Raw genomic sequence first — 16,852 nt, forward strand, 5'->3', positions numbered from 1 at the left:
CACGGAGGGCTGTCTCTGAAGTCCAAGGTTTTTTTTTTTTTTTTTAAAGATTTATTTATTCATATGGAACTGGGGTACAGGCCAGAGATGTGGAGGGTGAGAGGATTCACCAGAGACAGAGAGGGAAGCAGAACAGGCAGATCTACGAAGTACACTGCTGAGGGAGCAGGGGGCGGGTCAGGAGAGGTCTGCAGCGCCATGTGGATCTCCTCCGAGGCAGGCGGGGATCGAACTCATGCGGAAGTGGCTTTAGCTACTTAGTGCTGTGCTTTAACCTGCTGCGCCACCAGGGAGGGCCAGGTCCAAGGTTTCTAAAGGAAAAGATGGACTGATGTTGAGATTAACCTAAGACACCTCATGGTTCCCAAATATTGGCTAGGATTTTGATGCTTTGGTGTCTGCTGGGACCTCAGACTTGGCTCATGGCTTGGGAAGGGGAAGGTGGTCTCTTTAGGACCCTCCAACTCCAGGTTACCTCAGGCTCTTGGTATCCTGCTCTGGCTGTACCATGGGGGTAACCCATGGGAGGTGGAGAGCATTTGAGCCTAAACCCTGGTTCAGGTCTGTTGTGGAAACAAGTCCCCCAAAATAGCAGCTACAGAGATGGAATCCCTGGGTCTCTGTTGCCGAGAACCAACCAGCCCCTCGCACCATAGGACTTTTCTGACCTAAGCAGGAGAGCACCAAGCCCCTACTTCAGTTTTCAATAAAGTTTTAGAGGAAACTAACTCCTGGCTACAGGGTGGGAAAGAGCCCAGTAGGGGGAGCTGCTGCCTCTTCACTGGGGTGAGTTCTCTTTGCTGGTGTCCACCCACTTAACACGCTGTCGGAAGCAGCCTGCACTCCGTAGGTACTTGGCATGTATTTGTTTATTGGCTTTAAAGCCAGAGGGGAGAGCTCTTGTGAAAAGAAATTTTCTCCTACCCAGGCCCCCCCCAGTTTGAGATTAGTATGCCCTGAGACAAGGACTGGACAAAAAGGGTGTTCCCCTCCCAGGTCTAGGGGAAGTCCTGGAGTCTCTGGTAGTCCAGGGGGCAGTTCCATCCAGACAAGGTAGGGTGTCCCCATGGGTCTCCTGTGTGGCTGTGGGCTGTGGGGTGTGAACAGTGCAAGGCGTACATCCTCCAGCAGCGAAGGCGGCCAGCAGACCGGCTCTGCCTACCTGTAGAGGCTGGTGAGGCCAGGGCCTGTTTGGACTTGAAACAGCGAGGCAAGTGGGTTTACGGGGCTGGCCTTCCTTCCCAAGCTCTCCCAGGGTTTCAGTTCAGTGTCTCATGCACAGGGTGCTGGGAATGGGAGTTGAAGTCTAGGTGGGAGTCCTGGCCCAGAGCCCCAGGTGAGTGGAGGTTGGGGGTGGGCCAGAAATACCATGTTGGGGCTGAGCCGGCAGGTTCTTGGACTGGTTCTTGGCCTTGTGCAGCTGCTTCCTGGGGTCAGAGAGTACGCTCTCCCTGCCAGCCGGTCACAGGGCTGCCCGCTAGCAGGGCCCCACCCAGCTAGCTCCACGGCCTCGGTCTGTTTCAGTCGAACGTGCAGGAAGGCTCAGGGAGTGTTTACTTTGCCTAAAGCACCATGGAGGCTGCACGAGCTGCCAGGTTCACGCTTCTGCTTGTTCACCTTCCCAAACTCCTCTGGTCAGAGGATAACAAACCCTCCACACGTGCCCTGTAAGGAAGCTCCCCGTTCCTCATCCCCAGGTCCGTCATCATCATGACGGGAAGTGCTGTTTCATGTTTCTCCTGACTGAAGTTTGCCAGTCTCCCTGCCCAGTCTTGCTGTTCCTCGTGGCCCTAAGTAACCGCAATGTCCTCCCCCCCCACCCCCGTGTGAGGGGAGCAAACCAGGCCGGAAGTGCGGTCCTGAGCCCTCTGCCTCGGTAGGGTGGCCGGAGAAGCTGGTCCAGAGCAGAGCCCAGGCCCTAGGCAGAGGAGTTTTATGTAGGGACTGCGGTGTTTGGGGCTAAGAAGAGGGTGGGGAGAAGCGGTTTCCTTCCCTCCTGCCGTCTGTCACCTGACGGCCATGCTCAGATCATAAGTGTTAATGAAGTTGTGGTGCCACGGAGGCAGCTGGGCAGCCCCCTTGCCCCAAATCAGCCTGACTCATTTGCAGCTTTCTCCCAGTTACCCCAAAGGCTTCTCTCAGAGGTGAAAAATGTGGGGGGTTGGTTTCAGGTTTCATGTTTTCACATTACTGGGTGGAAAAAAACCTTTCCAACCCAAAACCCAGCTTCTACAGCAGAAACATGTCCTGAGAACACTGAAAATTTCCCCATCCTCTCTAGGCAGCCTCTCAGCAGCGGGGGCCAGTGTCAGAGGGGTTCAGAGGAGGCACTGGAGCCAAGCTGGGCAGGCTTGGGGACATCCCCTTTGGAGGTGGTGGCACTCGCCTTCCTGCTTGCTGCACGGAGGCTCTGCGCAGGCCCTTTAACCTGGAGCCCTGTCTCAGTGGCCACAGTGGGTTGCAGGAGGCCGGGCCAGTCAGCTCTGGACAGGCCTGGGTTGGGAAGGGAAGCTCGTTCACATCTCTAGCTAATTGGATTCCAGAAGGTCAGGGGCAAGTGTTCCTCCCTGGAGAGGGCTCTTTCGGTGGAGTGGTAGGTGGGAAGATGCAGGGTCCATCTGGCACATGGCGACTGTGGGGTGCTGCCGCCCCCAACCCCCGCCTGTCTGCCCGCCACTGACTGGTCACGTTTTAAACCCCCAACCCCGACGGGGGCAGGTGGCCTCCATGGCAGATGGAGACTGGGCCGTGGCGGTTGGATGAGCTTTCTCGTCTCAGCCTGGCCTTTCTGGGTAATAAGAATCTAGAGGGGCAGTGTCGGGTATGTGTGGGGGTGGTGCAGAAGAAGGAATCCTGGTCTAGCTGGGCCATTCTTGGGGAGAAGGACGGAAAGCCTGGAGGGAGTCGGTGGATCTTGGGGACACACCCAAGTTTGCTGGGTCCTGCTTGGGTCCCCGACACCGACCAGCCGCCCTGGCCCCCTAAGCTGCCCGGGGTTAGTTCTCCAGGGAAGGGGCCGGTCCTGTGGTGGTGGTGGGGTAGTCTGGGCTGCAGCTGCAGCCTGGTCAGCTTGACGTGGACCCCCTGCCTGGTCCCCCCCGGAGCTCAGCGCCTGGGCAGCAGCTCCTCCCTGAGGACGTGCAGGTTTATTATGTGCTCGGGCTCCCTCACTGCGCAGGCAGGCAGCGGCCTTCATTAGCGGAGGAGCTGGGGTCTGTTTTGGCTGCCTCATCAGCATCAGTGAACTGCGTCCCTGCGAGATTTGATACAATTTAATTAACCTAATTAAAAGCTCTGATTGCAGAGATGATTGGGGTAGCGCCAGCAGCGACTGCATATTTATAATGAGCTGCAAGGTGTGGGACCGCAGCCAAACGCCACGCATCCTAATGAGCGGGAGCCGGCAGCCAGGGAGCGGGAGAGGGAACGTTTATTTTTGGCAACAATGCCCAGTTCCTCCCTGCCAGGGAGTCAGAGACCCAGGGAGCAGAGATGGACCTGCCCACGCTGCTGCTCTGTGTCAGGTGGGAGCAGGAGCGTGCGCTCCCCACGCGCTCTCCGAGGCCCACATGAATGCACAGTGCCCCTGCTCAGCCTGCAGCCTGGGGGGCTGGGACCCCAGGAATGCGCTTTTCCTGGCGCTCTCCATCTCTGGGAGTGAGGGGCTGCCGGAGGAGCCATGAGTCCTGGTGTCCGGAAACAGCCCAGGAGAACCACCTTGTTTCAAGACTTTAGGATCCTGGACTGTGCCTTCAGACTTACCAAGGAAGATCAATCGGAGGCCGGCAGGAGCAGGCTGCAAGGTTGGGTGTGAGTCCAAAAAGGGCTCTGAGTGTCCTGGAGCCCTAGGTGAGCCCCTGGGCCTGGAGCTGCAGGAGGACCCAGAGCTGCTCTGCCGGCTCATCTGTGAGCGCTGCCCCCTCTCCTCCCAGGACCCTGCGAGAGGGCCACCTCCTCTGGACGCTCCTCTCAGCTCCCACTGCTTCTGTCTGGGGATCTTGGTTTGTCTGACTCAGCGTTTCCACCGTAAATCACATCTAATAATAACGAGAGTGAGAGCCGTGGCAGAGATGCTGTGGGTGAAGGGGGCACCAGTGAGGAGGGGCACGCTGCCCAGGTGCAGAGGGGTGCCAAGTGGGGGAGAACGTGGGGTGGCTGGAGAGGGGGCTGGGCTCCAGAAGGCACTGTCTTGTCTAGGGAAGAAGGTGGGAACAGACCTCCACCTCACCCCGCTCCCTGCTCCAGCTCAGAGGTCTTGTAGGTCACGAGCTCAGCCAGGCAGGCCCAGCCCCCCAGTGCTGAGCGCGCTAGGACAAGATGAGATTTGTCCCCAGCCCACCTTGCAGAACTGCAGCTGCTTAGCTCCCTTATCAATCTTCTCTGTGGGTTTAATCATCTCTCTGTCATCCTGCTGGGGTGGCCCTCCCCTTAGGAGCCCCCGCCTTCCTCCAGCTCCCCTCCCCCAGTCACAACCTCTTTCCCCACCTGACTTCCCTCGGAGGAGACAGAGGGGTGGGCCAGGGTGGTTTTGCTCCAGGTTAGTCTCAGTGGTGGGGGTGGGAAGCTCCTGTTTTTGCAAGGCGTAGGGCAGGGGTAAGGGCTGGTGGGGGTGGCACCTGCAGAGACTGTCCTAGCTGGGCACCCAAGATCTTTGACTCCATTCTGGGCTGGAGAAGGCCAAGAGTTTGGCCATGAGGGTCTTGAGCCCAGATCCAAGTGAGATTCTCGTGTAGGTGTGTTCCCATGCCTCCCTCCTTCCTCTGCTCCTCAGGGGTTGCACACACCCACAGCCATCAGACCCGTCAGCTCTGGCCTCTTTCCCTGGGTGGGTCTTGTGGGGCTTTGTGGGGCTTAGGGACCGTGGGCAGGAGCCATGAGCCCACAGCTCTGTAGGCATCTTGGGAAAGGGGGTGCTCAGGAGTCAATGGGGCCTTGTTGTGGTCCAGGCGGGGAGCCAGGACGCAAGGGGCTCTGGGGCCCATCCCAGCACTGACGTGCAAGATGACCTTCAGGGCCACTTTCGGCCTTCTTTGCTTTGCTCCCCTTTCCCTCCAGAACATTTGGGGAATGGGCAGAGCGGGGGGAGGGGGCAGGCTGGGCGGAGATGGTGGCATGAGATGATATTATGTCCCTAGAGGGAAAGTGAGAAAGAAGGTCCTTCTTCTCCCTCTCACTCTGATCACCCAGGCGCTCTCAGTGCAGTGAAGAGACAGCTCCTTCCCACTTCTTGGAAGTGAATGGAAAAGTCCAAAGTGAGCATCACCCAGATTGTTCTCAAGGGTACTGAGAAGCCCCTCAGATGGGGGCCAAAGGTTCTGGGGGATGACTGACTGGTCTTGGGCTAGGGGCCTTGTCAGATTCAGCTCAAGGCTGGGCTCTGGAGGACAATGGTGTGTTGATGAGGCTTTGGTCCTGGTCTCACATGACCCCACAGGGGTGGGTGGACCGCATGTGGCTGAGCCGCCTGGGCTGACCTTTGGTCGCTGGCTGGGGAAAAGAGGAAGCCATGAAACTCTCCGGCCCACTCAGTGCCCTGGGCACCCTGCCACCCCCGCCCAGGAACTGACCTCTGGGCAGACACTCTGCCTTCACCTACCTTCTCTTAGTGCTTTTCTTCCCTTCGCTCTGCCACATGGGAGTGTGCGCCTGGTGTGCTCGTGAGAGCATGTGCCTGTGTGAGCATGGCAGAGGGCATCCCCAGGGGATGCCCAGCGACAGGAGAAGCCCCATTGACCCGTCTTCCCCATCAGGGGACAACGCCAGGATGGGACCCATGTGTACACGTGTGAGCATCTCTGCACGCATGTCCATGGGCAGAGGGCAAGGCTCTGACCCCCCGTGCTCCTCTGACCTCTGTCCCCCGGGGCGTGTGTGGCATGATTTCCATGGTCAGCATTCTTCCAGGCCTGGCTGGAGCCACACACCCCACCCTCTTTGGAACCGGGCCAGAATGTCATTTTCTAAACACTTTTGGGGGGTTTGTGTAATTTATTGTACTCGATTGAATTAATGAAAAATTACCATTCAGTGAGGAGCCAAGGTGGGTGCACACACAAACATACACTATTTATACTCACAGCACACCTATGATTCTGGAAGGAGCTTAACTGCCTTCCTCCTCTTCCTCATCAAATGCTGAAGTGGATGTGGTGAGGGGATGATCTCAGCAGAACCTTTCCCTGAAGCCCCAGGGGCTTCAGGGCCTCTGGGGTGGGGGTAAGTGGATATAAAGGCCTTGATATAGCAGTTTGAAAGCATGCCATGACCCGACTTTGTTATATAACATCATAAACACTGTGAAGATTTTTAAAGATTTATTTTTATTTATTTACGCATACAAAAGTTGGGGTGCAGGCCAGATGTGAGGAGGGTGAGAAGATTCATCAGAGACAGAGTGGGGAGCAGAATACGTGATCTACTGAAATACACTGCTGAGGGGATCAGCGGATGAGACAGGAGAGACAGACTGCTGCACCATGTGGGTCACCTGCTTGGTTGGGGATCGAACTATGGCAGTGACTGGCCATAGCTTGGTAGAGCTGAGGCCCTACTATGTGAAGATTTTTAAATGCATTCTCCTTTGTTGGGTGCCCCACACAATATTCTTTTTTTGACCAGTGTTAGTTACCCCTACACCCTTGGGACACCCTGGGAGTGTGGAAAGGCAAGTTAAATCCCCAGACCTGGGACTAGGCAGGGGAGCAGCTGCTGGCCTGGGGAGGCCTTTGGGTGAGAAGAGGCAGCATGTGTGTCCTCAGACCTTCAGACTTCTTGAAACTTGACAGGCTTGAGGGCTTTGGCTTAGGAGTGTTTCTGAACACTCCTACCTCCTTTTCCTCTTACCTACTCCCCCCCACCCCCTGTGGTCCATTAATCCCCCGGTGCAGGGAGGTAGGATGGGAATGGCACTGAGCCAGACCGGAGAGCTCCTGAAGGGGCTGAGTGGAGGCTGGGCCTGGCTTGGCCTGGGGCCCAGGGGACTGAGTCTGAGCCTGGAGCTGGGATGTGAAGTTGAAGCTGGGTTGACTCTCACTAAAGTGGGGTGGATGGAGGTTGCGCTGCCAGGGTATCCCTTTCAATCTTGACAGTATTCAGAGGAGCCTATTTTGGATGTCCAAAGCAGATGTTCTCCCTGGTGAAGAGAATGTTTGGCATCTGCTCTCCCCTCTGAGGGGCGGGACAGGTCCCCTCCCTCCCCCCCACTCTGATGCTGAGCAGTCATACATCACCAAGGGCCGGGGCTCCCTAGATGTATTGCCCTAATACGTCGCTATAGCAACCCCACTCTAATCCTGCATTATTCTAATGTGGTCCCCCTCCCCACTGTGATGTATAGCTTGGGTCTCAAAGCTGCAGGGCCCCTTCTCTGAGTCTGTTCCAAGTACCCCAGGGATGGGTGGGTCGGAGGCCAGCTTGGCTTCCTTGGGCCCTGTCTTGCTGCTTACCCTGTGCATTGGAGTTTTTGTGAGGCTGGGTATGGAAGTGGGGTCTGGTCCACTGGCCCACCCACATGAATGCCTGCCCAGAGAGGGGAAGTGGCCAGCATGTGTCCAGGCTCTGGCACACGAGCGCCTGACGCACCCACCCACGCAGCTTGCCTGGCCTGGGGACCTGAGGCCTTGGGGTCGGGGGCCAGGGCAGGACAATGGCTGCATTCCGGCTGTCAGCCACAGGCCCCCATTGTTCCCGTGGACACTGCCTGCTTGACAGCAGTGATTCCGGCCCTCACCCCATGGGGGGCGTAGGATGCTCCCTGGACCACTCCCCCGGGAACCATAGAGGGGTGATTCATGCCGTGGTCAGGGCATAGCAAGCCCAGCTGTGCCCAGATTCTGGGGGGCGGGAGAGGGAGGTGACTGAGGGTTGTTTGTGTCAGGGGAGGGGGGTTTGAATAGCCAGAGGACTCAGGGCCATGGACAACCACGTCATCTCCTACCTCTCCTTGGGTGTGGGCTGGCCAGAGAGGCCCCATTGTTGGGGGCAGGCCCACCCAGGCTCGAAGGGAAGCAAGAGTGGAAAGGGGTCACCTCAGAGCTAGAAGGACCCACAGACCACCCCTCACACAGCACTGATAGGGAAATCAAGGTCCAGAGAGTGGCAACGTCCAGAGAGTGGCTCTAGTGGGGACTGCCCTGGGATTTGGCCCTGGCACATGAATGCCTGATGCACCCACCTTGTTTCTCCCTGTTGTCCAGATGCTGCTGCTGCCTTTTCTGGGGGAAAACAAAACAAAACAACCCAAACTGATCCCCAGTGGTGATCTTTATTTAGCTCTGTCTCACCCACTTTCTTTGAAATCGCTCCAGTTTCAGTCAGCAGGTATGGCATCCCTAGCATGAGAAATAAGCTCAGGGAAGGACCAGGGCCGGCAGATGCCAGGCTAATTGCATTGTCTGTAGGAAGAAGCAGGACATGGAGGTTTCCAGACTCTGATACAGGACGGCATGGATGCAAGCAGACTTCATTGTTCCCGTCAATCACCTCACTTGGGCCCTCACAAGCCTATAGCCAGTGACTGAGAGGCAGGGAGAAGAGGTGAATCCAGGGCACTGGTGCTCAGCATTATTGATTGCTAAGTTGGGTAATTGATGGATGAGTGGGTTGAAGAGAATGGGCGGATGAGTGGGTGGTTGTGGGATGGATGGAGAGGAAGGAAGGAAAGCCCATTTCATGCATTGAGGTCCAGACATGATGAATGACAGGACTCAGGTCATACTCAGGATGAATAGCGAGGTGAGGCCTGCACCCAGGGACTGGGCCCCTTGTTGAGGCTGAGAAGTTCTGTGGCATAGTTTGGTGTCAGCCACTGGGCCGGGTTGCAGCAGTCAAGAGAGAAGCCACGGAGGCATCTGCGGTCAGCCTGCTGGAGGTGGCTCTGTGGCATGTGGGGCCTGCGTCTGAGCTTTTGTTCTGAGGCTAAAGGAGGTAAAGGAGCCTCATGGTGGAAGAGCTCTGAGTAGGGCGGGGAAAGCCAGAAGTTTCAGGAAGAGGGATGTGACTGAGGTGATCCCCACATCTGTTGGGGGATCCCCACATCTGTCCAGTGGCACCTCCTCCTTGAGGCCTTCCTTGATTCTCTGGGCGCCGTCTCCCCAGAACAGCACAGAGCCTTAGCCCTTAGAAGGGGCTCAGCCCACATTACTGGGGTCATGGGTTTGCCCCAAAGAAGCAGAATCAGGGAATAATTTGGAAGATTTCAGCAGCCATTAATTTTGAGGGTCCTTTTGTGAGTCCCTCAGTGTCCTTGGGTCTTCATCTCCTTATCTGTGGACTGGGGATGGGGAGCTGGAGCTTTTCACAGTGGTTTGAGGACAAAGAGAAGTGATTCCAGGGAGGCATTGTATTTATGCACTGCGTTAGCCCAGTGATAATATAATAATACATATTGTACATAGAAAGTTAATTTTATAGTTAACATTTAGTGTGTACTTACAATGCACCAGGCTATCTTCTGAGTGTTTACACATATCATCTCCCATGTAAACTACCCAGAAAGCTACCTGGCAAGTCCTATGACTTTCTTCTTCAGGTAGATGAGGAAAATAAGCGATGGAGAGTTGAAGCCGCTTGGCCAAGGGTGTGGGGCACAGCTAGGGTAAAAGCCTGGGGGGGCAGATGCCACCTTCTTAGCCACTGTGTGTGGCTGCTCAGCCCACATACTCTGACTGGACACAGCAAGGGGACTTTCTGACCTTCGTGGTGATCCCGGGCCAGTCTTTGCAACTGCTTGAGCCTCATGGGACTAACTGTATTGTTGAGTGGTAGAGATGGGTGTTGGCCAGCCTCATGTCTCCAATGCGCTCAGCCCCCAGCTGCCCTGTCTGTGGCATTCCTGAGTTCTCCTGCTTTGGGTGCACGCTCTAGTCCTAGACTGCTGCTCCCCTCCATAGGGAGCATAGAAAGAAGGTGACCCTTGGTGTCAGATAAAATGGGTTTTATCCCAGGTTCTGTCATTAACCGGTCTTGTTGCCTTGACAGGTTACTACAACTCTCTGGGCACCCGTTTCCTCATCTGCAAAATAATAATTGATGTGAGATAATGAAAATAAAGCACAGAGTGGTGCTGGGTAAAAATGATGTCAGTGTGCCTTGGGCAGAGTGGGATCTGTGGTTTTTGTCTCTGTCCAGTTGTTTCTGTACAATGCCATGTCCAGGTCCCATGATAAACAGCTTTCCCTCTTTCATCACCCACTTATGCTCCACTCTGTGATCATCCCTGTTAATTCTCTAAATAACTCTACGATGAAGAAACTGCCATTGCCACGGTAGTAGCAAACCGAGGCACAGCAGGAAAGCAGCTGACTTAAAGTTACACAGTGAATAACAGGTGGGGCCAGGATTCGTACCCACACCTGCCTAGTCTCATAGTGCCTAAGTGTCACCATGTTGCTGTCAGCCTCCCCTGGGACATGGAGAGCTTCTCTAGGGACTTTGATGGCAATGGGAGAGGGCAGGTAACCTACAGGGCCGGGGGCGTCCTTACCTGCAGGCCAGGCAAGAGCATGATCAGTTCGGTTCCAGCAGCTTCTGCACAGAGGAAGCACTCCCTCCTCCCAAGGTGGGCCAGCCCCAGGGAAAGGTCAAGGGCAGAGCCAGTGTCCCAGGACATAAGGGATGGGAGTGCTACAGTGCAGGGCTCAGGTCTGCTCTAACTCTCACTCCTGTTCAGGGCTGAATAATCTGGGGCCTTTGAAGAAGGATTTCTGAAAAGCCATCAGGAGTGAATCATTGACTTAGGGAGGCGATGAATCAACGGGGAGTTCATAAAACGGCAAATGAATCGGGTGTGAGAACAACGGAGCCACTGCTATTCCCCAGAACCCTCCGGGGACAGAGAGTCGAGAGAAAAGAAATAAAAATAACACGGGGCCTTACGCCTGCAACAAACCCCTCCTTCCATGTGCAAAGACAGGGGATAGAGGGACAAGACCCACTAGCAGCTGAAGTAGGGCCAGAGGGAGGCTCCTAGGGCACTCTTGGCTTCCCGGGCCTGGCCTGCCCGTGCAATTAGCAAAAGCCTTTCCCCCTTCTTTCCAGGAGCCCTCACAAGAAAGAACACTGATTTTGACGAACACCCAAAATAATGTGAGATCAGGCACCATGCATTATGCATGAGGTCTGATTTAACATGAACATTATTTCTTGTGCACGAGACCATATGCCTCCGTGCTGTCTCTGCAGCCTAATAATACCCAGACCCGCCCTGGTCAGGCTTAGCCAGAGACATGTCCATGGGTGTATGTGCGGGGGAGCTGGAGCTGAGCCCTCCTCCAGCTTAGCACATTTGAAGAGAGCCCATTCGGATGCCCTGGAGGTGGGTGGAGGTGGGTCATGCCCCTGGAGAAGCACCAGGGAGCTGGGGGTGGATGCAACTGAGAAAGTGCCTGTGTGCATGTGTGCGTGTGTGTGTGTGTGAATCAGGAACCCGTGACTAGGTGGTGCTGGGTTTCTCTTGGCGATGTGAGGACATGTGCGTAGCTGAGGTTTTACTGCACAAGAGTGGCGGTGGCAGGAAGGAATAGATCTAATTGCTGTGTGTGTTTGTATATATACACGCATATGTACATGTGGGGGTGTGTGTTTAAAAAATAAGATCACACATACATACAAACACACAGCCTAACTTTAATTATCTGAAGAGAGCAGGAGAGATATGGGAGGAGCTGAGAACAATGACAGGCAGGGATGATTTTGGAAAATGGCTTGTGGGGTAAGTGCTTGGAAATCCTGAGAAAAGGGGACCCTGTCAAATGCTGGGGAGGGAGGGCTATGTGCTTAATCAAATGTCACAGGCACCAGGTGCCCAGTGACTATGGAGAACTCAGCACCGAAGACCACAGAGCTGGCCAACCAGTGGTTGGGGTGTGACCACACGTGTGTTAGCAGGTGTGTGTGAGTGAGCTGGAGAGAGTGCACTGGGCTTGGTTGGCCGAGAGCAGGGATGAGAAAGAGTTGCTAATGAGAAAGAGACAGCGGAGGAAGCTGTGATGACAAATTTCGGAGAGTGGCTGTGGGGTTGGGGGTGATGGGGGGATCAAGAAGGGGGACCTGCGGTCTTGTATGTGTATGAAGCAGGACTGCTTCCTTGAGAGGCGCTAGTTCCTTCTGTTTTAGCTGCCACCCCCAGAGTAGCCACCTGGAAGCTGGCTTTTTGGGGAGGTGCTCAACTCTCAGGTGGTCCTGGTGAGTACTGCCGTGTCCCAGCTCAGGGACCAATAGAGGGCAGTCCTCCCACATGGAGGCTCGCAAGCAGAAGGGGGTCCCTGAGAGGGCTGCCAAACACCAACTCCAGAGCCTTCAAAGGCGCTAGGCAGGGACAAGATTGCCAGACTCCCGGCAGTGAGTAGGGTGAATCCCCTTTGCAAAGCTGAAGGCAAGCAGCGGGACCAGATGAACACTCCGCTCTCTCCTCCCCCTGCTTTGTGGACCCCAGCCCCACTGGCGAAATCCTGGGCCTGGGTGTGACTTTAGGGCTGGTCCCTCCCATACACAGGCCCAAGTCGTTCCAGAGGAGACTCAGCTCCAAACTGCTCTAAGTGGGCAGCTGTGGTTGGGATCTGCTAACCCTGTGGATACTCAGTGGAGTCCTGCGGTCAAGGGATGCTGCAGAGGACTTAAACCATGTCCCATTTAGGTTGTGCGACTTCCTGGGGGAGAAGAAGGGCATCACCTTCAGGGCAGGGCTCCTCCTAGGTTTGTCTTGATCACAGGAGACCAAAACAGCTTCCTTCCTTCTTCCAGTGTGAGCCAGCCCTGATCCCTGCAAATGTTCTCCCGGTTCAAAGCATTAGCAGTATAGTGCGGACTTTCTCTCCTCTACCGGGAACAGCTATGGACTTGCAGACCCAGAGTCGCACACAAGTACATACCCCAATGCACAGAGTTCGGCATGGGCAGAGTGAAGCTCTAACTACCAGAATCTGGCAGCATGGACCTAGGAAGTAACTGTTCAAATGGCAATTGGAGGGAAATGGGACTTGAAAATTCCAACTCTTCCCGGGAAAGGGGGCTTTCTCACAGGCTGATGCTAAGGACACCTGCTTCTCTCAAGAGTGAGCAGGTAGGTTCATATACACCTGGGGTGGAGGAAACACACAAGTTCACAGCTAACTGTGACTTGCCCAAGCACTGTTCTGTCCTGGGAGTGAGACTGGAGGGCAAATTATTTCTTTCCCTGTGGCTTTTTCCTTAGACAGTCACACGGGCTAAGGTTCCTCCGTTATCCCAAGCTAGAGACCGGGTAAAGGAAACTGGGCGCCTTCTGTGACCAGGGGGCCGGTCATGGGTAGCTGTTCCAGGCTGGGGTCCTGTTAAGCAAAATCATCACATGGGCAAGGTTTCCTTCCATCCCTTTTTCCACTGGTTTCCATTTTTTGTTTTATTCCTCAGCTGCTGCTTGGAGTCTTGGGAGATCACATTGTTTTGCTGTTTTTTGAGTTGACTTGTTTAAATAATAAATCCACCCTCTTGTACAGGATTAAGCAGACAATTAGCAAATCAATCAATCAATTGGTGTCAGCTGCAGGCAGAGGCCAGCAGAAGGAGGCCTGTCTTCGCCCTTTCCAACCTCCAAACCTGCTGAGGCTCAGAGCATGCAGGCGACAGGGAGCTGTGAGCATCACTGGCTTCCATTTCAGGGCCCTGAGACTGGGGTGATCCTGGATGGAGAAATAAGAAGGGTCTTGGGGAGTGTGGGGCTGCTGGGGACTTCTGTACCTGGTGGAGTGGAAAGGCAAGGCTCAGTTGGGAAGGCCTGGGGCTGGGGCCACACTGTCACCCTGCACTGGGAGGGGGCTCCTGGCATCCCCTTTAAGAAGCAAGAGAAGGCCTGCTGATCTGGCAGTGTGGGTGGTAGCTGGGCATGGGTGCCAATTAAGGGCTAATCCCTCAATACACAGGACTGAAGGCAAGAGAAAGGGGTGACGAGTGAAAAGGCTGAGCCTTCGGAAACTGTGGGGGTCTTTTTACTTGCAGACAATCTCCCCCACGATGGTGGGGCAGAGCCCAGAAGGTCAGAGGAAATCAGCAGGGTGGTCACTCTGAGGCCCCTACCCCAGGCTGCTAACATGGAGGCCTGGGAACACTAGCCCTGGTGTCCACGACGCTGGACCTCTCATGGGTCTGGGTCTGGGCAGCTTTCCCCGATGGGAGGGGACACACATCCTCACTGGGGACAAGACTTTCTCCCCAGTGGAGCGATTGTGGCTTTAAGCTCTGTGTCCATGAAGAGGAGGAGAAACCTTGCGTGGCTTCTCCTGAGAAGGGAAAAGAACTGCATCTGTGAACAAACAGGACAAACTGCTTTATTAGCGTTGCAGAGTTGTTTTAAAGGAAGAAGCAGCTCTGGGACACAGGGTGGTCTGGGGCTTTGGCTTGGAACCCACATCTACCTCTACTGTCCTGTCTCTGGGAAGGGAGCATGGTGTTGTTGAGGCTTGAGCGGGGGTGTCTGAGGATGTCTGTACCGTCCCCCGGGACATCGCTGCATAGCAGTGGAGTCCACAGAACACCCACCACTGCCTGGGGGCAGGGGGTATCTGGGCAGGGGCGTACCCCTGGAAAGGAGATGAGGGCTTTCTGGTGTCACAGCCGTACTCCTCTGGTGCAGGAGCTGGGGCAGACAGTCTGACTGCAGCGAATCAGGCCCCGCATCGCCTGTGCAAAGAGGCACGGCTACCTCCCCAGGTCGGCTCAGCTCGCTGCCTAAGCTTTTGGAACTCTCCGTGGATACAGGTAGGTTTGGGCGCCATCCCATTGCTTTGGTGAGGACTGTCTTGGCTTTGGTGAGGACTGTCTTGCGTCCAGCTGCCCCAGGAACAAGAGCCATGGAGCTGGCTCCCACCGATATGCGCAGCACGTCTGGTACCAAAGTCAGGGGCCAGGGGCCAGGTTGCCGGTGGAGGACACAAAGACGCTGGGCAGGTGGTGCAGGTCCAGACCGGCTTCTTTGGCTGCGGAGGGCAGCGGAGCTGTGCCTGAGGAACGGATGACCCAGACTCGGTGTGGTGTCCCAGCCCCGCCTGGTCTCAGGACAGTCTGCTTCTGGGAAGGGACGCGAGGCGGTTTCATCTTCCCTGAACTCACTCACCTGAGGCAGGGGTCCAGCTGCTGCCCAGCTCCCTGGCGCTGCTAACACTGGCCTGGAAGAAGGTCTGCGTGGTCACCTTTCTCCAAGATAGTGAGGCCAGGACTTTAGGGGAGGTGAGCCAGGGTATCCCATCACTCACCCACAAACCGACCCAGCCCTGGTAGTAAAGAGAACAGGACACAGCCCTGGGGTACATGTTTATGTGAGTAATAAAATATTTACTATAACATAAATATAAAGGGAACTTCCCAGTCTACATTTTTTTTTTGCAATAAAGATACAAAGAGAATGCACCAAAACATTGTTCCAAAAATAATAAAAATAAAATAACAAAATTTAAATCCAAAATGTAACAAACAGAACAAGAAATGGAGAAGGGGGAAGCTCCAAACACATTCAGAAAATAAATAGAGATGGGTCAGAAATCTGGAAATCATATTAAAATATCTTTTTCAGATTAGTTGGTGTACAAAATCCTTGAGGATGGGGAGGGAGGGCGACTCGGAAAACCAAAAATAAAAACCAAGCACAAAATGTTTCTTCTCCCCGCCAGTGTGTACATATCTCACATATTTACATGGTTCCCACCTCACCCCAAACTTGGGGAATTTCTTTCCCAACCTCCCCCAGCATCCGGCATCCCAGGGGCTGGACAGGGAGCAAACGGAGGCTGCAGGGAATCAGGAAGAAGGTTCTCAGGGAACGGCTTATTTCTACAGCTGGTTGAAAAATATCTCCAACTTTTCCAAGTTTCGTTTGCTAGTGGCCAGGAGGGCAGGCCCCACGGGGAGCGGAGGCCCGGCCGTGCAGTGGTCAGCCTGCAGCGGGACAGAGCCCTTTCCCAACCGTGTGTGTGCGGGAGCGCAGACCCCTCCGGCATGGCCCGGCATCGAGCTCGGGCTCGGATAAAACGAAACAAAAAATGAACACTCGAATTTTTTTGTTAGTTTTTGTTTTTTTGTTTTGCTTTTTTGGGGTAGGATAGAGGGAGGTAAGGGGAAAATAAATTAGGCTAGATTAAAGCTTTGGCTATTTCCTGCTTTTATACACAGACGCGGCTCTCGCGGCCTCCCCTCCGGGGCCCCGATAAATACAGTATACAGCGATTTAAATTAAGGGCGCGGGCGAAGTTAGAAGGACCCCAGGAGCCGAAAGGCTCCACGAATAAATAAAAACCGTAAAAAACCAAGCCCGGAGGAAGGGTAAGAGGGATGGGGTGCATCCTTGTGGGAGAGAAGAGGCTGGGAGCGAATAAAGTGACAGTCCCCACTCTCGACCCGCAGGCTCGGAGTCCGCGCCGGGGAGAGGGGTTGGGGAACCCTCCTCTCTTCTTCCTTTCTCCCGGGGAATCCCTAACCCCGTACCGCGTTACCTGTCGCTGTGGGGAGGCCGCTGCCGGGATCCGGCCCCGAACAGCCCGGGGGGGCAAGGGCGGGGGTCGTCGAGGGGGTGGGGGCAGGGAGCAGGCGGCGGGCCGGATGCCCGGGGTGAGTTGGCGCGTTCCGGATCTTCGCTCCTCTCTATCCGGGTTGGCGACGCAGCCTGTCGGCCGTCTTCGCCGCTCGCCAGAGAGGGTCGTCCGGGTGTTTGGTTTTGTTCGAAAGTTTCTGGGCTTTTTGTAAAATCCAAAGCAACCGAACAAAAAGAGTTCAGGCCGCGCAGCGCCTCGCCGCGCGCCCGCGGGGAGCTCGGTCGGCGGGGTCACTGCACCGAGCCGGGCAGTGTGTGGTGGTGATGGTGGTGCAGCGCGGCCGGTGGGGGCGG

General features: G+C 55.3%; 1 protein-coding gene across 1 annotated transcript in view; it reads right to left on the reverse strand.

Moving 5' to 3' along the window:
* Positions 1–15,294: 15,294 nt before the first annotated feature.
* The window catches only part of POU3F1 (POU class 3 homeobox 1), a gene marked incomplete at its 5' end in the record, with an annotated part of 2,452 nt that continues 894 nt past the window's right edge, over positions 15,295–16,852 (reverse strand). The window contains 1 exon segment of the mRNA XM_004695931.2: positions 15,295–16,852. This exon segment is cut by the window's right edge and continues 1 nt beyond it. Within this exon segment, the coding sequence (XP_004695988.1) occupies positions 16,790–16,852 (63 nt within the window).

This window comes from Condylura cristata, unplaced genomic scaffold, assembly GCF_000260355.1.
Source record: "Condylura cristata isolate star-nosed mole 26May11 unplaced genomic scaffold, ConCri1.0 scaffold00008, whole genome shotgun sequence".
NCBI lineage: Eukaryota > Metazoa > Chordata > Mammalia > Eulipotyphla > Talpidae > Condylura > Condylura cristata.